Source organism: Nematostella vectensis, chromosome 1, assembly GCF_932526225.1.
Source record: "Nematostella vectensis chromosome 1, jaNemVect1.1, whole genome shotgun sequence".
Classification (NCBI taxonomy): Eukaryota; Metazoa; Cnidaria; class Anthozoa; order Actiniaria; family Edwardsiidae; genus Nematostella; species Nematostella vectensis.
Window position 1 is genome coordinate 17,835,985 of NC_064034.1, and position 18,687 is coordinate 17,854,671.

At 42.7% G+C, this 18,687-nt stretch overlaps 2 protein-coding genes across 3 annotated transcripts; both read right to left on the minus strand.

The window, feature by feature from the left end:
- Window positions 1-1,129: 1,129 nt before the first annotated feature.
- On the minus strand, window positions 1,130-17,619 carry LOC116619366. 2 transcript variants are annotated; one of them, XM_048730831.1, is made up of 12 exons: window positions 17,392-17,619; window positions 8,306-8,512; window positions 7,653-7,712; window positions 7,131-7,349; window positions 6,459-6,613; window positions 5,880-6,065; window positions 5,511-5,721; window positions 5,218-5,369; window positions 4,694-4,905; window positions 3,455-4,061; window positions 1,989-2,067; window positions 1,130-1,523 (listed from the first exon to the last, which is right to left on the minus strand). In XM_048730831.1, the coding sequence occupies exons 2-12, from the start codon at window positions 8,496-8,498 to the stop codon at window positions 1,498-1,500; spliced, it is 2,100 nt and encodes a 699-aa protein (XP_048586788.1). In that variant the 5' UTR covers window positions 8,499-8,512; window positions 17,392-17,619; the 3' UTR covers window positions 1,130-1,497. The 2 variants fall into 2 exon arrangements, with proteins under 2 accessions (XP_048586788.1, XP_032239980.2); XM_032384089.2 differs by lacking the exon at window positions 17,392-17,619 and adding an exon at window positions 9,471-9,599.
- Window positions 13,987-16,539, minus strand: LOC125563025. Its single transcript, XM_048727623.1, has one exon. It carries the CDS (start codon window positions 16,537-16,539, stop codon window positions 13,987-13,989), a length of 2,553 nt encoding a protein of 850 aa, XP_048583580.1.
- Window positions 17,620-18,687: the final 1,068 nt, after the last annotated feature.

Sequence of the window (18,687 nt, forward strand, 5' to 3'; positions counted from 1 at the left end):
AGAGTGTGCGTTGTGAAAGCAAGGCAAGAAACTCCTGTATTTAGGCACCATGTCCGTAAGCCATCAGGCTGGAGATATGCATTAAGTCTGAACGTCGAACCTTTGAGAATCTTTTGGGATCTTATAACGTTATGGTTTACCGGTGAGTTGTGCTGGAAATTAGGACAGGCCCGTAGCCAAGGGGGGTTCGGACAAACCTCCCCCCCCCCCCCCCACACACACACACCCGGCTTAAAGGTCCGCTCAGAGAAAACAAAAAACATATAACGTTTGGATGGATTACCGTGCACATCAATATGTCTTTAAAATGACTAAAAAATTTTTTTTTTAAATAATCATCTTGATGATTATCGCTATATGTTAAAAAGCACCCTATTAAGGGAGCTTTAAAATATATTCTAAATAAAAGATTGAATTTATTTGAAGTATTGATTGCCTAATGTAAAGGCGAGGGGAGGGGTATACCGGAAATTTGGTCCGCTGAAATGAAAAAACGAACCACCCCGCTCTAAATCCTGGCTACGGGACTGTAGGTAATCACTTACTCCATAGATTGAATTTTGTTTAGTCAGGCCCGTACCCAGGGGGGGTGCGGAGGGTGCGAACGCACCCCCCCCCCTCCTCCCACGCACACAACGGCCGGAAGTCCATTTTCGGTTTTTCAATAGGGCAATAGACGTGCTGTTTGTCAAAAAAACTATAAAGCATAAGCTCTGGTATGGCATCACTCTGGTAAGCCATCAATCAATAAGTCAGACTTTTTTTGTAGCCAAATCCGACGATAAACGTCCCTTGGAGATCAATGAAAGGCATAAAAAATCTATTTTTGTTCTTTCGGGGGTGGTCAGGCTTATATCAGAAAACTTGCTCCCTCCCCCCCCCTCCCCCCAGAGAAAAACCTGTGTATGGGCCTGTTAGTGCAGAATGTTCGGTACAAATGCATACTTTTCAGCTGGGGGTTTATACTCGTAATGGTGAAGGCGAAGACCGCAAAAACAATAAATGATTATTACATGTCTACTAATTAAAACTTGTTCTTACCACGGCTGTGCATACTGAGGCAGTTCGAGAAGAAGCAGATGTATTCTCTCTGATTTTCACTAATTCTAATCAATGAGTTGATTACGCATTCAAGAGAGTTCTCTTTTATTTCTGATGTTGCACTATTGGTAAGGTGAACGAAGTGAAATCCATATATGCAGGCGCGAGTCCAGAGGGAGGGACACCACTATGCTCATGTGACGAGATGGGTTCGACTCCGGTTGACCCCTTTGTTGGTAGTTAAGAAGACGGTTAATTTTATGTATGTATTTGAATAAAAAAGTTTCTAGATGTATCTAGTGACCTATTTCTAGGGCTAAGGATGCCCATTTGAACTTAATTGACCCGTGATCAATGAATTCCAACTCTGGACCCCACTATGCGTTTTTTTTTCTAGACACGCCCCTGATATGCGATTACATAGTGTTTTAATAAAGATTCTACGTTCGTCTTATTTCATTCCTCGCGTCTCTGCTTGCTTCCTGTGAACAAACGCAAATGAAGATAATAAGATAAAAGATAAATAAACTATGGTGTTAATCACAATGACACACTTGGGAGTGCGATAGTTTTACCAATTTAATCGGAAATTCCGGAATGAGAACCAAGTTTTTCCGGAATACCATAATGGTAAGAAAAAGTTTCCTATATTTCAGAATTTCCGGGATGATTTATGCACCATTTGCTCCTCCACCCAGAAATTCTACTTTTATGCTCCTGGGTATTAGTTGCCGATGGGGGCCTCGGTCAAATATTCTATGGAAAACTGCAAATGGTACACGATTTTCCGGAATTTCTCTCAAGCAATACTCTCAAGCAATTTTTCTCAAGCATTTCTCTCAAGAAATTCCATATTTTCCGGAAATTTTCCAGTGGGAGGAATCTGTACCATATACAAAATAACCAGAAGTACCGGAATTTCCGATTAAATGGTAAACAAGACCCACCTTTATCCGCGATCTTGTGGTCAGCGGAGTCCCGGGAAGGACGCGGACATTCGACTGCCTTGATAAGTGCGACATCGACCTTGAGAAAATAAAACGGCATATCCTTAATATTATAAGCGTTACGTCTGTCGGGAAAACGTTTTTGATTGGTCGAGCGGTATGGGTCATCAACCTGCACAAACTTTTGAACGAGAATTCTTGCAGGCGCAAGATAAACATTCCAAAAACCCTTAGTTTGTAGTATTCGGAAAACTCACTAACTGTGCGAGATATCTAATTATATCGACATGCCTGGAGATAAGGGCATGAATCTGTTCTAAAGGCAAAAGTTTAGTGTAAAGAAACAAGCAATGTTTGTCTGATGATGGGGAAGGTCAATGGATTAAAAATCGAATTGTGTTTTAACAAGTGTCGCCTAGAAATCATAATTTATGCCCGGAATAGGATATGCTTAGGAAGTTCATTCAATAACTTGATTTTTGGCCTCCTGAAATGTGTCTGATAATACAAATGAAGATATAGATTGGGTTGCTTGCGTCGAGAAAGTTTAGCAAAGACGTATTTCGCTAGGGTACGAGAATTATGTAAAAGACGTCATGTTAGCTAGGGATATGCTCAAGAACTTGGTTTTAGGACTTTTAAAATGTGTCTATCATAATTTCTTCGCCTGAGTTAAGTAAGAAAAGCAAACACATGAAACGTGTTCCACAGCTAGACATCGAAGCTGAACTGTATGTTGATGAATTTGAAAACGGAGGCACTGTATGTTGGATTTGATTTACATGAGATATCTATTTTTTGAAAAATATGAACTAAGTTGTTGAAGACTGTTGCATAAATACTTAAAGTGATTACAAATAACTCAAATAATTATTCTTTTTTTTGTTTTTAACGTTTATTAATATACTTTATAGACCCAGCAAAAAGTGAATCTAGAAATATATTTTTTTGTAAAATAAGCTCTTCTGTTTTACATTTACTATCAACACAAGGTGACGGTTCCTGTTCTGGTAAGTAATAAATACGTTATGTTATAAATCAAGTTATACAAGTTTTATTCAATGACTCCCCGAAAACACTGTTTTCGCTAAAGTTCCGAGTGATGGCCTTTTGCCTAAGCAAAAAGAGTCCCCCTGTTTCCACAACGCCTACGCCTACTTTTTCCACGGGCGCCCCAAGTTCAGTGGTCTTCTCGTATGAAACCGCTTCGATACTAAGTTTATATATGTACATAGAAACGTATTAAAAAATAAAATAATTAGTTGTGGATTTTGGTGTATAATAAAGGCTGAAGTGTTACAAAAAGTCTCTGTGTCGTTTTGTTTCCCATTTGAGCCGTTTTGGGAGTTCAAAAGAGGGTCCGCCAATACCTATCGGCGGACCCTCCTCTGAGGGTCTGAACTTGGGGCGCCTGTGGTTTTTCCACAGGTCGCCTGTTAAAAAGTTGCCTTTCCAAATATACAAACCTTCATGAAACCTGCAATCTTAGTGTCATCCCATCCTTTCTCTCGAAAAAGGCAGACCCTTTTCTTCTGACTCTCTGTCAGAGGCCATGGACACGTCACCTCGGTGACAGCTTCCAGGTTCCAGCCGTTGTCTTCAGCAATGTCCTGATCGCTCTTGGACTTCCTCTCCGAACAGACCTGTTGCTTATCTTCGTCCGTGAGCGGACAGTTCTCATAGATCTCTTCAACTTCTTCTTTAGTTACCGTCAATCTTTGTTTAGTTAAGCGTTCTACCGCCTTTTGAGCCGACCACCCCTCTGCTTTCTCACGGCACACCAAGAACACTAAATCCTTATTGTTGAGTTTACACTTGGCGTTCAAACTCTCGTTGCGAGCTACTTGACGCCAAGCTCTCTCGATGTCTACTTTACGGATGTAGCGAAATCCGATCTTGTCACAGCAGTTGTCTGGATTCTCTGGGTCATTCTTGTCTCCAGGCTGGAAGTTTGCTTGCTCTTCTTGGTACAACTCGTCGAATGTCTTCCGCCCTCGCCCCTCTCGGCAACTCCTGATTATACGTTGAGTTATTCTGTTTTTGGCCGTGTAACAGCTTACGGTGAACCCCACCCTGTTTGATGAAAAGTACACTGGAAATGTATTATTCTTAATTGTATTCAGGGGGAAAGGGGGAGGGCTTCTTTATTCCAATAAATTAAGATGAAATCTATATGACATAAAAATCTCCTGTATTAATTTGTTTATAAACTGCACTCTATGTCTTGCACTCTTGAAATTGTACCCCTGACCCAAGAAATTATTTATCCGCACCTGCAAGACCTCAACTTCTTTAAAGTAGGATCTCTCATTTAAACAATTTTTTTATTTCGGAACGGATGCCGTAATGAAGCGTACCCGGACGACATTATCCACTCTCCTTTTGAGAATAATAATAGCAAAAAGAACCTACCATAGCTCCCACGAATCGTGGGTTGATGCCACCCCCAAAACAATAGCATACGAACAATACCATTCTCGGAACACCCTGTCGCCATCATAATAACCTCTTATAAAACTCGGCCTCTATTCATCCATACATACTTAATTAGCTGTTCATCTAATTCTTTGGTCAAGTTGTACGTTTCGTTGAAGCCAGTGCTAGTTTTGATGTTATTTCAAAACGACAGCACACGAAAATTAACTACCCTCGGAACCCCCTGTTGCCATCATAATTAGCTTTCATATATACCCATCCCTACATACCTACTCAATTGGTTATCTAATTCTTTGGTTAAGTCGTACGTTTCGTTGAAGCCAGTGCTAGTTTTGATGTTATTAGCAAATTTCTCGATGGTATCTGCCACCGTCTTCATATCATCACTCCGGTTGGCCAGCTCAGAAACCATAACGCCGACATTATTTAGGGAATCAAGAAACGTTTGGTCTGTCAAATTTCCTCTGAGAAAGTCCCAAGCCTGAAATAAGGAGATAGAAAGTGTTCAAACAAAATATTGTTATTGCAAGGTATGTCATCTGAGTTGTGGAGTTCAAAAACCACACCAAACAGAGCGTTACCTTTTTCTTTAGAAAACATTAAAAAAATTTAAAAGAGGGGACGAGCTTCAAAGCCAGTTAGCACCTATGCACGTCTCTTGTACCAAGTATCATTTGGACCCTACGGCTCTCAGCTCTCCTTTGACAAGGTTTTACGGTGATTTTCTTGCAAGAGAAAACTTTTAATTTTGGATCTTGGCCTATCACAACACAACTCCAGTCATTATACAAACCTCATTCATAATACCAAGGGCCTCGGTGATGTTAGCGATCTGTCCCTGAATCGTGGTCTTAGCGAGAGTGATATTCCTAAGCGCTTGCAGTGCTTCGTCCTTTATTTTGGTGCACTGCTGGCTATCATCAATCAACTTAAACACCTGAAAACCTGAAACAAAATATTAACCATGCGATCATAGAAAGATATATCAACCGGCAGACTTCAAAAGTCAGCTAGAATCATGCATGCATCTTGGAATGGAGTCTATACGTCCGTCTGTCGGTCTCTCTGTATGTTTTTCTAACTTACCCATGCTTGCGTAATTGAGTCCAAGAGATAATCCATTTTTAAAGGCTTTGGCCATCTTGAAAGCTTTACTGAAGCGTGTGTTCAATCGAGTCTTGGTGTTTGTTATTCTTGTCCTGAAGCCGCTTACAAATTTCCCGATTTTGGATTGTTTTACAGTTGATGGTCCGTCGGACGCAGATACCTTAAGGTTGACGTGTTGCTCAGTCGACACCTGAGATAGATTTAGAGGTTGGTTCTTGCCAATCATATTCTCCTTGATAATGCGATTCTATTTGCCCTAACACTTTACATTTATGCGAGAACTGGATTCTAATGGCCCTCGTCAAATCATCATGCGATTCCCAACAAGTAGGATCTTCAAGTGTGTACCTGGAATACTTTTCTAGCGGCGTGTCGTTTACGAATGATCTTGGCAAGTCTTATTCCAGCAGGCACAGCCAGGGAGAGGGCAGGTAAAGCGATGTTGAGCGCATTGTCCAGCTTTGACTGGTAAATTCCGAGAATCTCGGTATATAGGATATCCTCAGCTGTGTTGTTCTTCTCCTTTATTATTTTCTGTAAAATATGACAATTTTATTGCTGTTTCCCATGCCCAAGTAGTGCATGACTGAAGTCCCCTCCCCTCCCTTGGAATAGCGCTAGACGTTAGACGTTTTCAGGGATATTCCTATGTTGAGTCTTGCTGCGAGAGCAGATATGGTGGAGAACCCGTCTTACCAGAAACAGGGATCAAAAAAGATCTTTGTTTCAAGCGGTACTAGCTCATTGAGTCCAACATTCATCTGCCGTAGAATACCACATTGTAATAACCTATCTATCGAATGGGGCAAGGCTTCATAAACATAAACCAATAATTCCCAATTTTATTTCTAAATCTTTTAGAAAAAAGAGTCCATCTGCCCGATGGACTCTTCCCTGTATCCGCACCGAAACAACCGAACAATGTACCTTTATCTCCGCCACTCCGTTATTCATGCTAATGCGCACGGACGGGTGGATAGACTCGATGTATCGTTCCTGCTCGTCGTCGATCTGTCTGAGTCGAGTAAGGACAGACTCGAACTCGTCAATATCTTCTCCAATCCATAACTGCTCATGCTCAGCTACGAGAACCAAGAATACAGGGTACAGGGCCTTAGCAGGGGACATGTAACCCTCCACAAACAATTTTGGAAGCCATTTTAGCCTGCCAAGCAACGGTGTTTTTTGCTTTAAGTTAATGTGGCAAGGTGCGCACACACTCCCATCTTGTATTGTTATTGTTTGTAATAACCTTGATTCATTGTCACATTCGTTCTGACCTGCTTGAGCTAACCTCTGTCACGCTCTGTAACCTTAAACACATAGCGTGACAGCCGAAGCTCTTAGCGTGACAGAGATCATTCATAAACTAGCCGCCTGGAGGAGTTGCCGGGGAATCTAGGGGTGGGCCGATCACCCCTTCCCCCTATTTTTTCAGATAATTGGCTTAAAAATAACAAGAAATATACGAAAACCCGCGGAAAACAATTAATTCCCCTGTTGTTGAAGCGCTTTATTTAGACCTCCACTTTTTGGAACTTCTGGATCCACCTCTGATTTGAGGAGGCCTGGGTCAAACTTTATTGTCTTCATGCCTACCTTGGATCTGTAAATCATCGGCCTGGTCACTAAGATCTTTGAGTTCCTTCTTTCCGGCTTCAAATTGTTTTTCGTATTCGTCTAGCTGAGGCTCCTGGAGCTCTCCGCCGCAACCGTGAACAGCCTTGTAAACAGCCGCAGACAACGACACTGTAGTGAGCACTAAATTTGCAACATCGCCCCCAATTTTAAAACCCTTGAACACGGCACTTATCCAAGCTGTAATAGAAAATAGAATGGTAATTCCACGTGATCCTCAGGTCACGTTTAATAATATGGTAATGTTTAATATCGTGTCTAGCTGACGAAGAGGACGCCATATTGGAAATTACCCAAAGGACCACCCTGGGAACAAGCTGACATGTCAAATGACATGTCAAATTTTCACAATCATTAGGACTGGTAACAATAACTTTTGCCTCTACAGCTCTTCTTTTTTTCTTCACCTATTCAGACTTCATCGACATAGCAGCTTTATTAAAAAATAATACCTAAGTAGACCAGATGTACAGAGACACAAACCTTTCTTCTTGGGGCTCTCATGTTCTTGCTTTTGTGGCTTTAGTTTCGGCACCTCGTTTTCTGTAGACACGTTTTAGACAGCAAATGAGCATTTGGAGTGTGACGTATAGGATAATGTATACATACATGATGGCGTTAGACTGTTATCAATAAAATATATTCTGATATATATCCGGATGATCTAAATAGCACTCTAAAATATTTTTGTCTAAACAATATGATAGCATAAACAGTTCAATCATGTTTGTCAGTGCAAATGGCGATTGGCAAATGGCAGTTCTACGACCGAACGTAACCATGCGTCTTGAAGAATATGAATAAATCAAAACAATTATCCATTAGAGGTTACCAATGCTTGGCTGTGACATTGCTGGACTTTATTTAACACCTTTAATTTTACGAATAATTAGTGCCCATAAGCTCATTGGCCACTTGCCATTTTTGCCATTTGCCATTTGCACTGTCAACCTTTTGTGAAATAGGTAGGTATTATGGCATTTACACAAAACCAGAAGCTTTACATACGGTAAAAAAAATTGTCACAAACACGTCGCAACACAGGCGCTAAGCAAATTGCAAATACACGTACATAATCCCTCGTAACCCAGTCAGTTGTGCACGCAGGGTCTAGAAGAGTAAAAAAAGACGATCACCTTTATTTTCGTCTTGTTCGGTTTCTAGATCGTCGTCATCGTCATCTTCATCCACCTCCCTCTCCGTATCCGTCTGAATGTAATCATGTTTCGATTCATAGATGGGTCTCCGTCTAAATTTGGCTTCACTGAATTCTTGCAGAAGCAGAAGTACGCATAGAATGATGACGAGGCGAGAGCGAGGCCGCGCCATGTTTCTAGCTTATCCTAGATGTACAACAAAACTCTTTTAATGTTGAATTTATTTAAATATCTATTTTGAGCGCGCACGGCAAACAGGACGGCCAAGAAAATTGAAAAATAAGGCTGTCGCGTAATTCCTGAGAACCAATGAATTAATTGCTGCTTCTACCGAATAGAGAAAAGATTTCGAAAAGAAATAGAGAAAAACAAAGCTAAACAAGTGGAGAAATAAAAAAAATACGAAATTCTATTCGACTAAATTCGGGAAGAAAACGACGACTGTCAAATTTCAGGTGTTTTGAGTGGTTCACAGGTATTTAAGCAGGGTCCACAGGCTTCTTGTTCAAATTATTAAAGAGGTGATGGACTCCATAGAAAAACCTCCATAGATAAAAAAGCATCAAAAACACTGAATGACAATCTTTAGTGGGCACGAATTATTTTGTGTTAGTGGCCGATATAATCGTAAAGATTATATTATTTTGTCACATGACTACACTTTTCTCAGATAGCGTTTAAAGCTCGTAGCCCTCTTATGATCATTAGAGGAGTTTTGGCACTACCAGGATTGTAACTGGCTAAACGCCGCGGTTTTGGGAGCTTGTGGGATTTGTTGGTGCGTGATCTGGAAGAATTTAAAATCCGTATTCATGTACTGAAAATGCTCATGACCAAATTCTTGGTGTTGAGCCAATGAAAGTTTGATTGGCAACGCCCGTTTCCTAAAAAAATACGGATTTTGGTTTCTGGGCGGTAGCTGTAATCGTGCATTATAGTTTTCCTGACGACGTTATTGTTTACCTAGAAATCGACATATCAGAGGCGGATTTAAGGGTGGACCGAGCGGGCCCAGGCCCCCTATTTTAAGATATTTGGCTTTAGAAAAATCAAGTAATATAAGGAAATACACGGAAGAACATTGAATCCGCCCCCCCTCTTTTTTGGAGTTCCTGGATCCGCCCCTGCACATGCTTCTCCTTACCTTAGCAAACGCGCCGTTTTAGGTGCTAGTTAACGACACACAAAGAACCCAAGTCGTTGATTCCACCAACGAAAAGAAATGACCCGTGGCTGAAGACTTCCGAAATTAAAAACGAAGAACTTTTGACCTTTGTTTGCCTGAATCATTTATTATTTAGTAACCTTTTTAACTCATATACGTTCAAATTACGTATTTTCTATTTATAGTAGAAATTGATACAGTCCTCGTTAAAACATTCCATGATATATACTTATTACACGTCCACATTGTTTAGAAAAAACTGTTATTGTAACGTTTGTAAAATGTCCGACGATTGTTTGACCTTTATATAAATAATTTAAATGCTTACCATCAATTTCATGGTCGTTACACGCCAATGAAAACCTTTTCTCCGTTTACTAATTGTGCTAATACTAATTGAGCAAACATGATTTATTTCAAAGTTGTTAAGATTTGTAGAATATGATTATTTGCACGATAACCAATCACTGTTAGATAAATCTATAGATAGGATGATCTGGGATTTCTGACAGTGTGCCGCTGGAATGTTCAACACGCGTCGACCTTAGCCCTTTATCAAATACTCGGCGTTGTCTCCTTTGTGGTTTTACAGGTAGTACCAGCGTTGGTTGACTCGATATGTCGTTAGGACCAAAAATCCTGAAGAGCAACAACGGGTTATATTCGCTAGGGGCTCGATTTAATCTCGTTTCTTTGAGGCGGCGCCTTACGTCGATATACGGCTCGGCCGATGAGACTCAACAACGGCTATATGAATTTCATAGATCCTACATGTCAATCACGCGCGCACGAATAGCCAATCAGAAAAGAGATGACAAAACAACAGCTATGTGGTCCGACAAGGTCCCACAGAAGTGTTTCACAAATTCGAAAATCGACGGCAAAACAGATGGGTTTGGGATATTTTCCTGTAAATTTGGGCAAGCAAATAAACATTTTCCGGTTAGCGTAGATAGTATTAGCCCTTACTTGGCCCGGCCACTTGAAGAGTAGATAGATAGATCTCGAATGATAGTTTAATGTACCTCTTGCAGACAAATCTAAATAACAGGTATCTGCGCACATTGTAATTACAAATACGAAATTACATTATTTTACATATATATTCCATGTCTTGAAGAAATTCCACTTATTTAACCGAAGAAAACGTAGTTTCTACTACGAAAAAACGAAAAACAGAAAGCAAAAACACACGGACAAGAACATTGTCCCAATCCTAGCTTACTTCAATTACATTTAAGAATGGCACTGTCGTTTTAAGTATTTATTTTTTCTTTGTAGCCAGTAGTCAGTAGCCAGTAAACAGCGAATTTGGCCTTCTCTTCTTCTTCTTTTTCCAGCACTTGAATCACTGCAAGTTGACAAAATAGCTTCGAAAACACATAAACACATAGTACCTTACCAAGAAGGCACTGCTTTATCTTAGTATATTCCAAGTTTTCTTATTTTTATATTTTTTTGTGCCGGCGCGAACGATGTTTTTTCACCGTGAAGAAGTCGTTCGCGGTTCTGATTGGACGAACGATATTTTTTCACTGCACTTGAATGGCTTCAATCGCAACGCGGGAGACGGGTAGCTTTGCATGTCACTTTTGTTATTGAGCTCCATTGAGCGAGAGAATGAAATTTTACTGTGAAAATTGAATACAAAGCGTTCAAAATGGAAGACAATAGATTTGCTACTCTCAATGACACCGTAGGGGATTATGTAAAAAGTCTTGAAAACAAGAGTACAAAGGGAAAAACCGAGCGAGATGTAAGGCTGTTAACACGCTAACATCACAGTCTCGTGCGTGACATCAGTGAGACAGATTCATTTCAAAGTAAGTTTCTTTCTGCCTCCGAGTCTGGGTAAATGTCAAGAGTTGAGGGTACCAGGTCGAGAGTCTGAAAAATGCATTTAAAAATAATATATAGATTTAGGCACTGCCTAAAAGCGGAGCCAGCATACAATCTATTTAAGCCATATTATAATAATCAATCAATCTTTTATTGAAAGGGAAAATCCGAAGCCAGAGGCTTATTAGCCTTAATGCATACATGTATGTATATATATGTAATGTGTGAGTGAAGCCGTTCATAGAAGAGTTCGTGATGCACAGGTGTAGAGTGGGATATGTATGGGTATATTTTTGTTGTTTAAAAAGGAAAAAACTTGTTTGGGTGTATTTGGAGGTATCATTGATTACAGAATATTGAAGAATTGAAAATGAATTATAGTTTTTTTTACAGCAAAATGGGTGTTTTTTTATTCTCTTCAACATTTAAAACCATATCAGCACACAACACATTTCTATAAGCATATTGCTTTTGCCAGTGAATGTGCTCCATACTTGCCTACACTGTCCAAATTCCCTTTCTTCGTTTCACATCGCACTACTAGATTTTCTTAATTTTTATAATTTTCTTTTCAGTAAAAGGGTAATAAAAGTTTTATCAACATTATTTACTGTGTTGTTGTGGCTACCACTCTATTTGAATTGACACTATGTCTTGGGTATGGTTTGTAAAAAACACTGACCCTCCTGGAGGTGGTCCATGGACCCATATTGAAGCATCAGGGTGTCAAGGGTATGTACATCTGTTATTTTTGTGCTAAAACATAAAATAGGGCTCGGTGTGGCATTACAGAAAGATGCAGTTTGTTTTAATATATGTATAGTGCCAAATTATCTGTAAAATAATTTTATAAAAGGTCAAATGGTACATTCTATACACCCATTTACTATGTTGACTAATAATGAGAGTAAAGTGCTGTTGATTTTGGCAAATATCATCTCAGATTCAAATAATAGCTATTTCAAAAGTAGATTTCTCACAAACCCCTGTGGAGTTCATTAATGCAAATTGCAACTAAGAATTTTTTTATTAAAAAAACCATTTATATCTAGAAATAATTCCAAGTAACATTATGAATAGAAAATTAGTAATTTAATTATGAAGTCTGTTTTTTAGGGGCTTGATATGGACGACGACGACTGTTGAGGGACTGTATCTTTTAATTTTAAACGAAGAAAAAACGGCAAACTCGTTGCAGTTCGTGGTGGACAAAACCGAACTGTACAAATTACAAAGCAACCCCATCCCTAGTCCCGCGCGGTTTGGACACAGGGCTCCCGCGCTTAACATAAGGGAAAATGCAAAATCAACATATGTAAATCGTTCAAAACACCCCCACCTGTGACGTGATCCGGGGTGAAACGTCACTATCTAACACAGTTCAATATCAATAGCAATAACGTAACTATCGTCTTAGCTGTTCGGTGATAACAGTGTCACTGTTCCTGGCTTGCTTCCAGGAGCGCTAGCTTCCCAACAGGTCGGATCAATGTTCCTTTCGTAGTTGCGACTTCCGCAGATCGCACAAGACCATCAGGACTAGCAATCGGTGCCAGAACTCGTCCCAAGCGCCACTTGCCTCTGGGTACATCTCTCTCTACGATCAACACAAGGTCGCCGCGGCGAAGATTGCGCTGTATCGCACGCCACTTGCTGCGCTGGACCAGGTGTGGCACGTACTCTCTTCTCCACCGGCGCCAAAACTGATCGGCCAAGTACTGACTGTGGCGCCATTGACGACGAAGTGGCATATCTCTCTCGCTGAATTCACCGGGCGCGGAATTTGTACACGCACATCCATGAAGGAAGTGGTTTGGCGTTAGCACACTCACATCAGTAGGAGATGACACACTTCCCCCGTACACCAGTGGACGCGAGTTCAGTATAGACTCTGCCTCGGCGAGAACAGTGCGGAAGACTTCATCTACTGTAAGGACGTTTCCTAACATCACTCTCATCGTGCGCTTGGTAGACTTCACCAACGCTTCCCAGGCTCCACCGAACCAAGGCCCATCAGGCGGATTGAAGTCCCACTTGACACCGTGCACACTGAGCTCATCTGCGATTCGTTCTTGACTCAACTCCTGGAGTGAATCCCTCAACTCTCGCTCAGCTCCTACAAAGTTCGAACCATTGTCACTCATAATCCTGACAGGATTACCTCGGCGGGCGCGAAAGCGACGCAAGGCCATAATAAAGGAATCTGTATCGAGGCTATGCGCGGTCTCTAGATGCACGGCGCGCATGTGCAGGCACGTAAATAGGCACACGTAACGCTTCTCCACGCGATTTCGACCAACACGAACTTGAAACGGCCCCCCGTAGTCTAAGCCTACATGCTTGAACGGCGTGCTGACACCAGCAAGACGAACGGCTGGAAGGTCACTCATCTTCTGGGTCATCGGCTGGACGCGACGGCGATGGCACAGTGGGCACTTAATGGTGCACTCCTTCACTTCTGCCCGCCCACGCAGTATCCAGAATCTCTCGCGTAGGTGGTTGAAGACATGCTCCACTCCAACATGGCGAAGCTTCTGATGGTACTCGGTGACTATCAAGCGTGTGACGTCCTGTCCGTGGTCGAGGATTATCGGGTGCTTCGTTTCCCATGGTATGTCGGCCCGGTCTATCCTCCCTCCGACGCGGAGAACTCCATCTACAAGCTGTGGGTCGAGGTTTGCAATGCGACTTGCTCGAGGAACTGGCTGTCCCTTCTCCAACGACTCAATTTCTCTGTCTTCAACTCTTCAATGCTTAGTGCTCCCAACTTGGGCTTATCTCGGTTGCGCAGGTTATACAGGAAACGCAGGATCCAGGCCGTAACTCGGCGCAGCTTTAACCAACTGGAAAACGCAGCAGGGTCGATCAAAGGGGCGTCTGCTTCTTGCTGCACTCTCAGGACCTTCTTTCGCATCTCAGACTTTTCCGACGGCGGTGCAGTGGTTTGAACGTCATCTATCGGCCAAGCGTGCACTGGTAACCTCAGGAAATCCGGCCCTTCAATCCAAGTTGTGTTGGCTTGTATGTCGCCTGCGGAGGCTCCTCTTGTTGCCACATCGGCGATGTTCATCTCCGTTCGTACGTGGTGCCACTGGATGGGGTCACTCTCTGTCAAGATCTCAGCTATATGGTTGGCGACAAACGGCTTGAAATTCCTCGGCTCGCCACGAATCCACCACAGTGCGGTAGTGGAGTCCGAAAGGTAGATCACCTCTCGCATACTCAAACTGAGCTGTATACAAGCGGCCTTGGCGAGTCGTACGGCTAGCTGACACGCCATTAGCTCCCCTCTCGGGATTGAGATCGGCTTCAACGGCATGAGGCGCGTTTTTGCGATGACTAGATGACACGTGACTTCCCCGACTGTCGACGTTGCGCGCACGTAGGCGACTGCGGCGCATGCTTCCTCAGACGCATCGCAAAACACTACTAACTGCTTCTTCCTTAACTTACTGGGCTGACGGTAAATGTAGCGTAGGACAACAAAGGACTTTAGGGCAACCATCTCCGCCTCCACCTTGCTCCACTCTAAGCGCAGATCTGACGGTAGTAACTCATCCCAGTCTATGCCACGTGACCATGTACGCTGCAACATGACTTTGGCGCGAACCACGTATGGACTTGCCCATCCTAACGGGTCATACAATCCCGCTAGTTTCTTGAGGACACCCCGTTTTGTTTCTTCTGCGGGGGGTCTTTCGACGTGTGCAAATGCAAAGCCGAGGGTGTCTGACTGAGGATCCCATCGCACCCCAAGCGCTCGACCTTGCGGCAGCTCTAACATCTCTAGGGCCTCGTTACGGACGGCTCGCTCTGTCTCCGGTACGGTAGCTAACACCTCGGCAGACGACGACATCCACTTACGCATGGGAAATCCCCCTTTAGCCATAAGTGCGGTAACATCCTCGCGCAGCTTTACAGCTTCTCCGACATCCTCCCAGGACGTGTATAAGTAATCAACGAATATGTCGCGCTTGACTACGGCGGCGGCGTCTGGCCATTGCTCTTTGTTGTCTTCAGCCGTACGCTGGACGGCAAAGTTCGATTCACATGGCGACGACTTATCTCCGAACACGAGGCAATTCATCTCATAAACATCAGGCGGCTTGTCCGTCTCTAGATCTCGCCAAAGATAGCGGTGGTACTTGCGGTCCTCTGTACGCAAGCGCACATGACAAAACATGTCTGACACATCACCCGCGAGCGCTACAGGTCGTTCACGGAAACGCATCAAAACGCCTGGTAGATCGTTATGTAGACTAGGCCCTGCTTCTAGACAGTCGTTGAGACAGATCCCATCGTGCACTGCGGCTGAATCAAACACGACTCTTGGAAGAGGCTTGTGTGGCGACAACACCGGGTGATGGGGTAGCAGCCATTGCTCTGTATCCTCCACCCGTTCCTCATCTGAGAGCTTGCAGGCAAACCCTTTCTCGACGTACGTGCTGATCGCTTTCTTATACCCTTGCGCCAGCTCCGGGTCTTTCTGCAGGCGACGCTCCACTGACTCTAGGCGACTCAAGGCTGTGGCGTAGTTATTAGGTAATGGAGGTCGGTCAGGTTTCCACAAGAGCGCTAACTCGTAACCTGAATCCACTAGTCGGCATGACTTATCCAAGGCATCCAAGGCTCTCTGTTCGCTGCGGCTGTATGGTGGTGATTCCTCGACGCGGACGCCAAACGTGTCTACTTCCCAGAACATGCGCAGGTTGTGATTTGTGTCGTCTTCGGCTTCTGACACGTGTGCGCGGAGTATGCGCTTTCCCCCACCCTCGGAGTCTGAGACTGGGCCCGCGATAACCCACCCCAGCGGTGTCTTCTCAGCATACGGTTCTGTGACCCCACCCCTCCTGACTTCCAATGGGGCCATTAAGGCTGCTGTGTCGAGGCCTAACAAAACATCAACCGTCCCGTTGCCCGTGTTCTCTACTGGGACATCACACAAATGCGCATAGCGTCGCTTGACCTCTGACCAATCAATAGCACTGACAGGAGCACAGATGCTTTTTATTGTCCACGCGCTCACAGTTCCTTTAACCGCAGATGATGCAAATGGTAGATGCACGCGCTCTGACTTGACCGTGGTACTAACCCCCCCTACTGTGTCAACGGTTAGGTTTTGCCTAGGACCTGATATCCCCAGTTGCTTTGCAAACCCAGTTCTTACAAGGGTAGTTTCGCTGCCTGAATCCAAAAGTACTAATCCCATAACTACTTGGCCAGAGTCACTGGTAAATGGTACTGCAACAGTTTTGAGCGCGGCTTTATTGACACTTGGCGTGCTGGCTTGCGCTTTCCCGCAATGAACCCCTTTATCCCCTGGAGGAAGTTCGACAGTTAAGGGCTCTCTAGGTGGTTGTTTGGGAGCAAAGGAATGCAAAAGGTAATGATGACCTCAGTCACAACCATCAACCCCGCATTTCTGGGATCTACTGCACGAACGTCGCTGATGTCGCTCCCGCGCTTAACATAAGGGAAAATGCAAAATCAACATATGTAAATCGTTCAAAACAGGGCTGATGAGCCAGATGAGACTTTTTTATAGAAAAAGCTGTAGAAAAAGAATCATATACATAAAGGGAAATGTGTAGGTAAAGCAGATCTTTTAAAAACCTGTAACTCCTTATGAACCTTTTTTTTTCTAGAAACCAAAATTCATTTTAAATTTCAAATGTTCTTCGAACTCACAAAATAACTAAAACCGGTCCTCGCTTGATATCTTTCACAAAAGAGCTGGCAGAACTTAAATGTGATGTGGAATTTCCAGATGAGAAATCGTTCTTTATTTAATTAAGCTTACAGGGAAAAAGTTATTCCTTGTAAAGCTTGAGTATTATAGTTCACTTCTTAGGAAGAATGCGACGTTTGTTTACTGACAATCAATCGCACAATTACCACATGATCTTCCTATCCTTTTTATGGGATAATGGATGAACAAACTAGCTAAATTACTAGTTAGGAAAGGCTCTCACATGGCTTCAACTGTTAATCTTATTGAGTGCTAGAAATAACAACACGAGTTTTTCATAGCTCCGTCGAAGTTTTTAAATTGAAGTCTTACCTTTTTTTTCCAAACACATCGTTTGTCCTTCCGTCCATCGTTTTGTCTTTATATTATAAAAGTGTTAAGATGTGTCGATTTTCTTTCTTGGTTTTAGCCACGACGAATATAATGCAAAAGCTTTATCAACAATACTCCCGGTGTCGGCCGCGAGTTAGAAGAACAAAAACGCGGGAAAAATTAGACGAAGGGTTCCCGTGAGTGTAAATACAAAAACACAAAAAACTAAATTATTGTAAGTTTTGCTGTACCTTTCGGGGTTTTATTAAGTATGTGGTATTCTCGGATAGTGCTAAAATATATTCTTGTATAATTATTTCACTGAGGTGACGTTTAACGAAGTTATCGCAAATTGTGCTGACAATAGATTTGCTACTCTCAATGACACCGTAGGGGATTATGTAGAAAGTCTTGAAAGCAAGAATACAAAGGGAAAAACCGAGCGTGATTTAAGGCTGTTAAAACGCTAACATCACAGTCTCGTGCGTGACATTAGTGAGACAGATTCATTTCAATGTAAGTTTCTGTCTGCCTTCGAGTCTGGGTAAATGTCGAGAGTCGAGAGTACCAGGTCGAGAGTCTGAAAAACGCATTCAAAAATAAAAATACACGATATTTTAGGCCGTGGAGTTCTCGCTCTAGCTCCCTACTGATTTTAATAGCTGCGATTGGAAAGCTCCATCTAGTGGGCTCCAATCATGGGTAGTTGTCTCTACTTTCCTAGCTCTTTTGAAGGCGAAATTAAACATGGCGGTCTCCTTCAATGAATTAGTTCCAAGCCCACACAAAGCGGTATCAAAACAGGTCATTTTCAGCACAGGGCGCGAAATTTTGGAATAAATTGTACACTTGGATTGGCCCACCATGTGTTGCACCTCAGCATTCTTCTCTAACCAGCTGTTGTTTACACGATTTTATTGTCTACACGATAATTTTTTTAACGCAAGAATGAGTAACTTTGATCCGGTATATTGTCACCTATAATCAAAGAGGGAACGGCGAATGCTTATCCACCTAAAATGTCCCTGACATCTCTTGCTAGTGCGACCGGGCCCAGAAACGCATACGTCGGATCACTCTCAGTAATCAAAACTGTACTTACATCAAACTGATTTTTCCCCAAGTACTCTAAAGCTAGCTTCTTGACCTGCTTGACTTCTAACCCCAGCTGAAAAGCCAGGAAGGAGCTGGGAGGCATAAAAGCATTCGCCGTAGTATTCTCTATATTCTCCTTGGTCTCAGCGAATAGCGGTGGAAAGTAGCTTCGGCATGTTTTCATGGATTTTCTAGCGCCTT

Coding starts and splice junctions, on each gene's coding strand:
- LOC116619366 (XM_048730831.1), bottom strand. CDS start 8,498: ATGGCGCGGCCTCGCTCTCGCCTCGTCATCATTCTATGCGTACTTCTG. Junction 7,350..7,652: donor TGAGAGCCCCAAGAAGAAAG/GTTTGTGTCTCT, acceptor TTTCTATTACAG/CTTGGATAAGTGCCGTGTTC. Junction 1,524..1,988: donor CCACAAGATCGCGGATAAAG/GTGGGTCTTGTT, acceptor GTTTGTTCACAG/GAAGCAAGCAGAGACGCGAG.
- LOC125563025 (XM_048727623.1), bottom strand. CDS start 16,539: ATGGGATTAGTACTTTTGGATTCAGGCAGCGAAACTACCCTTGTAAGA.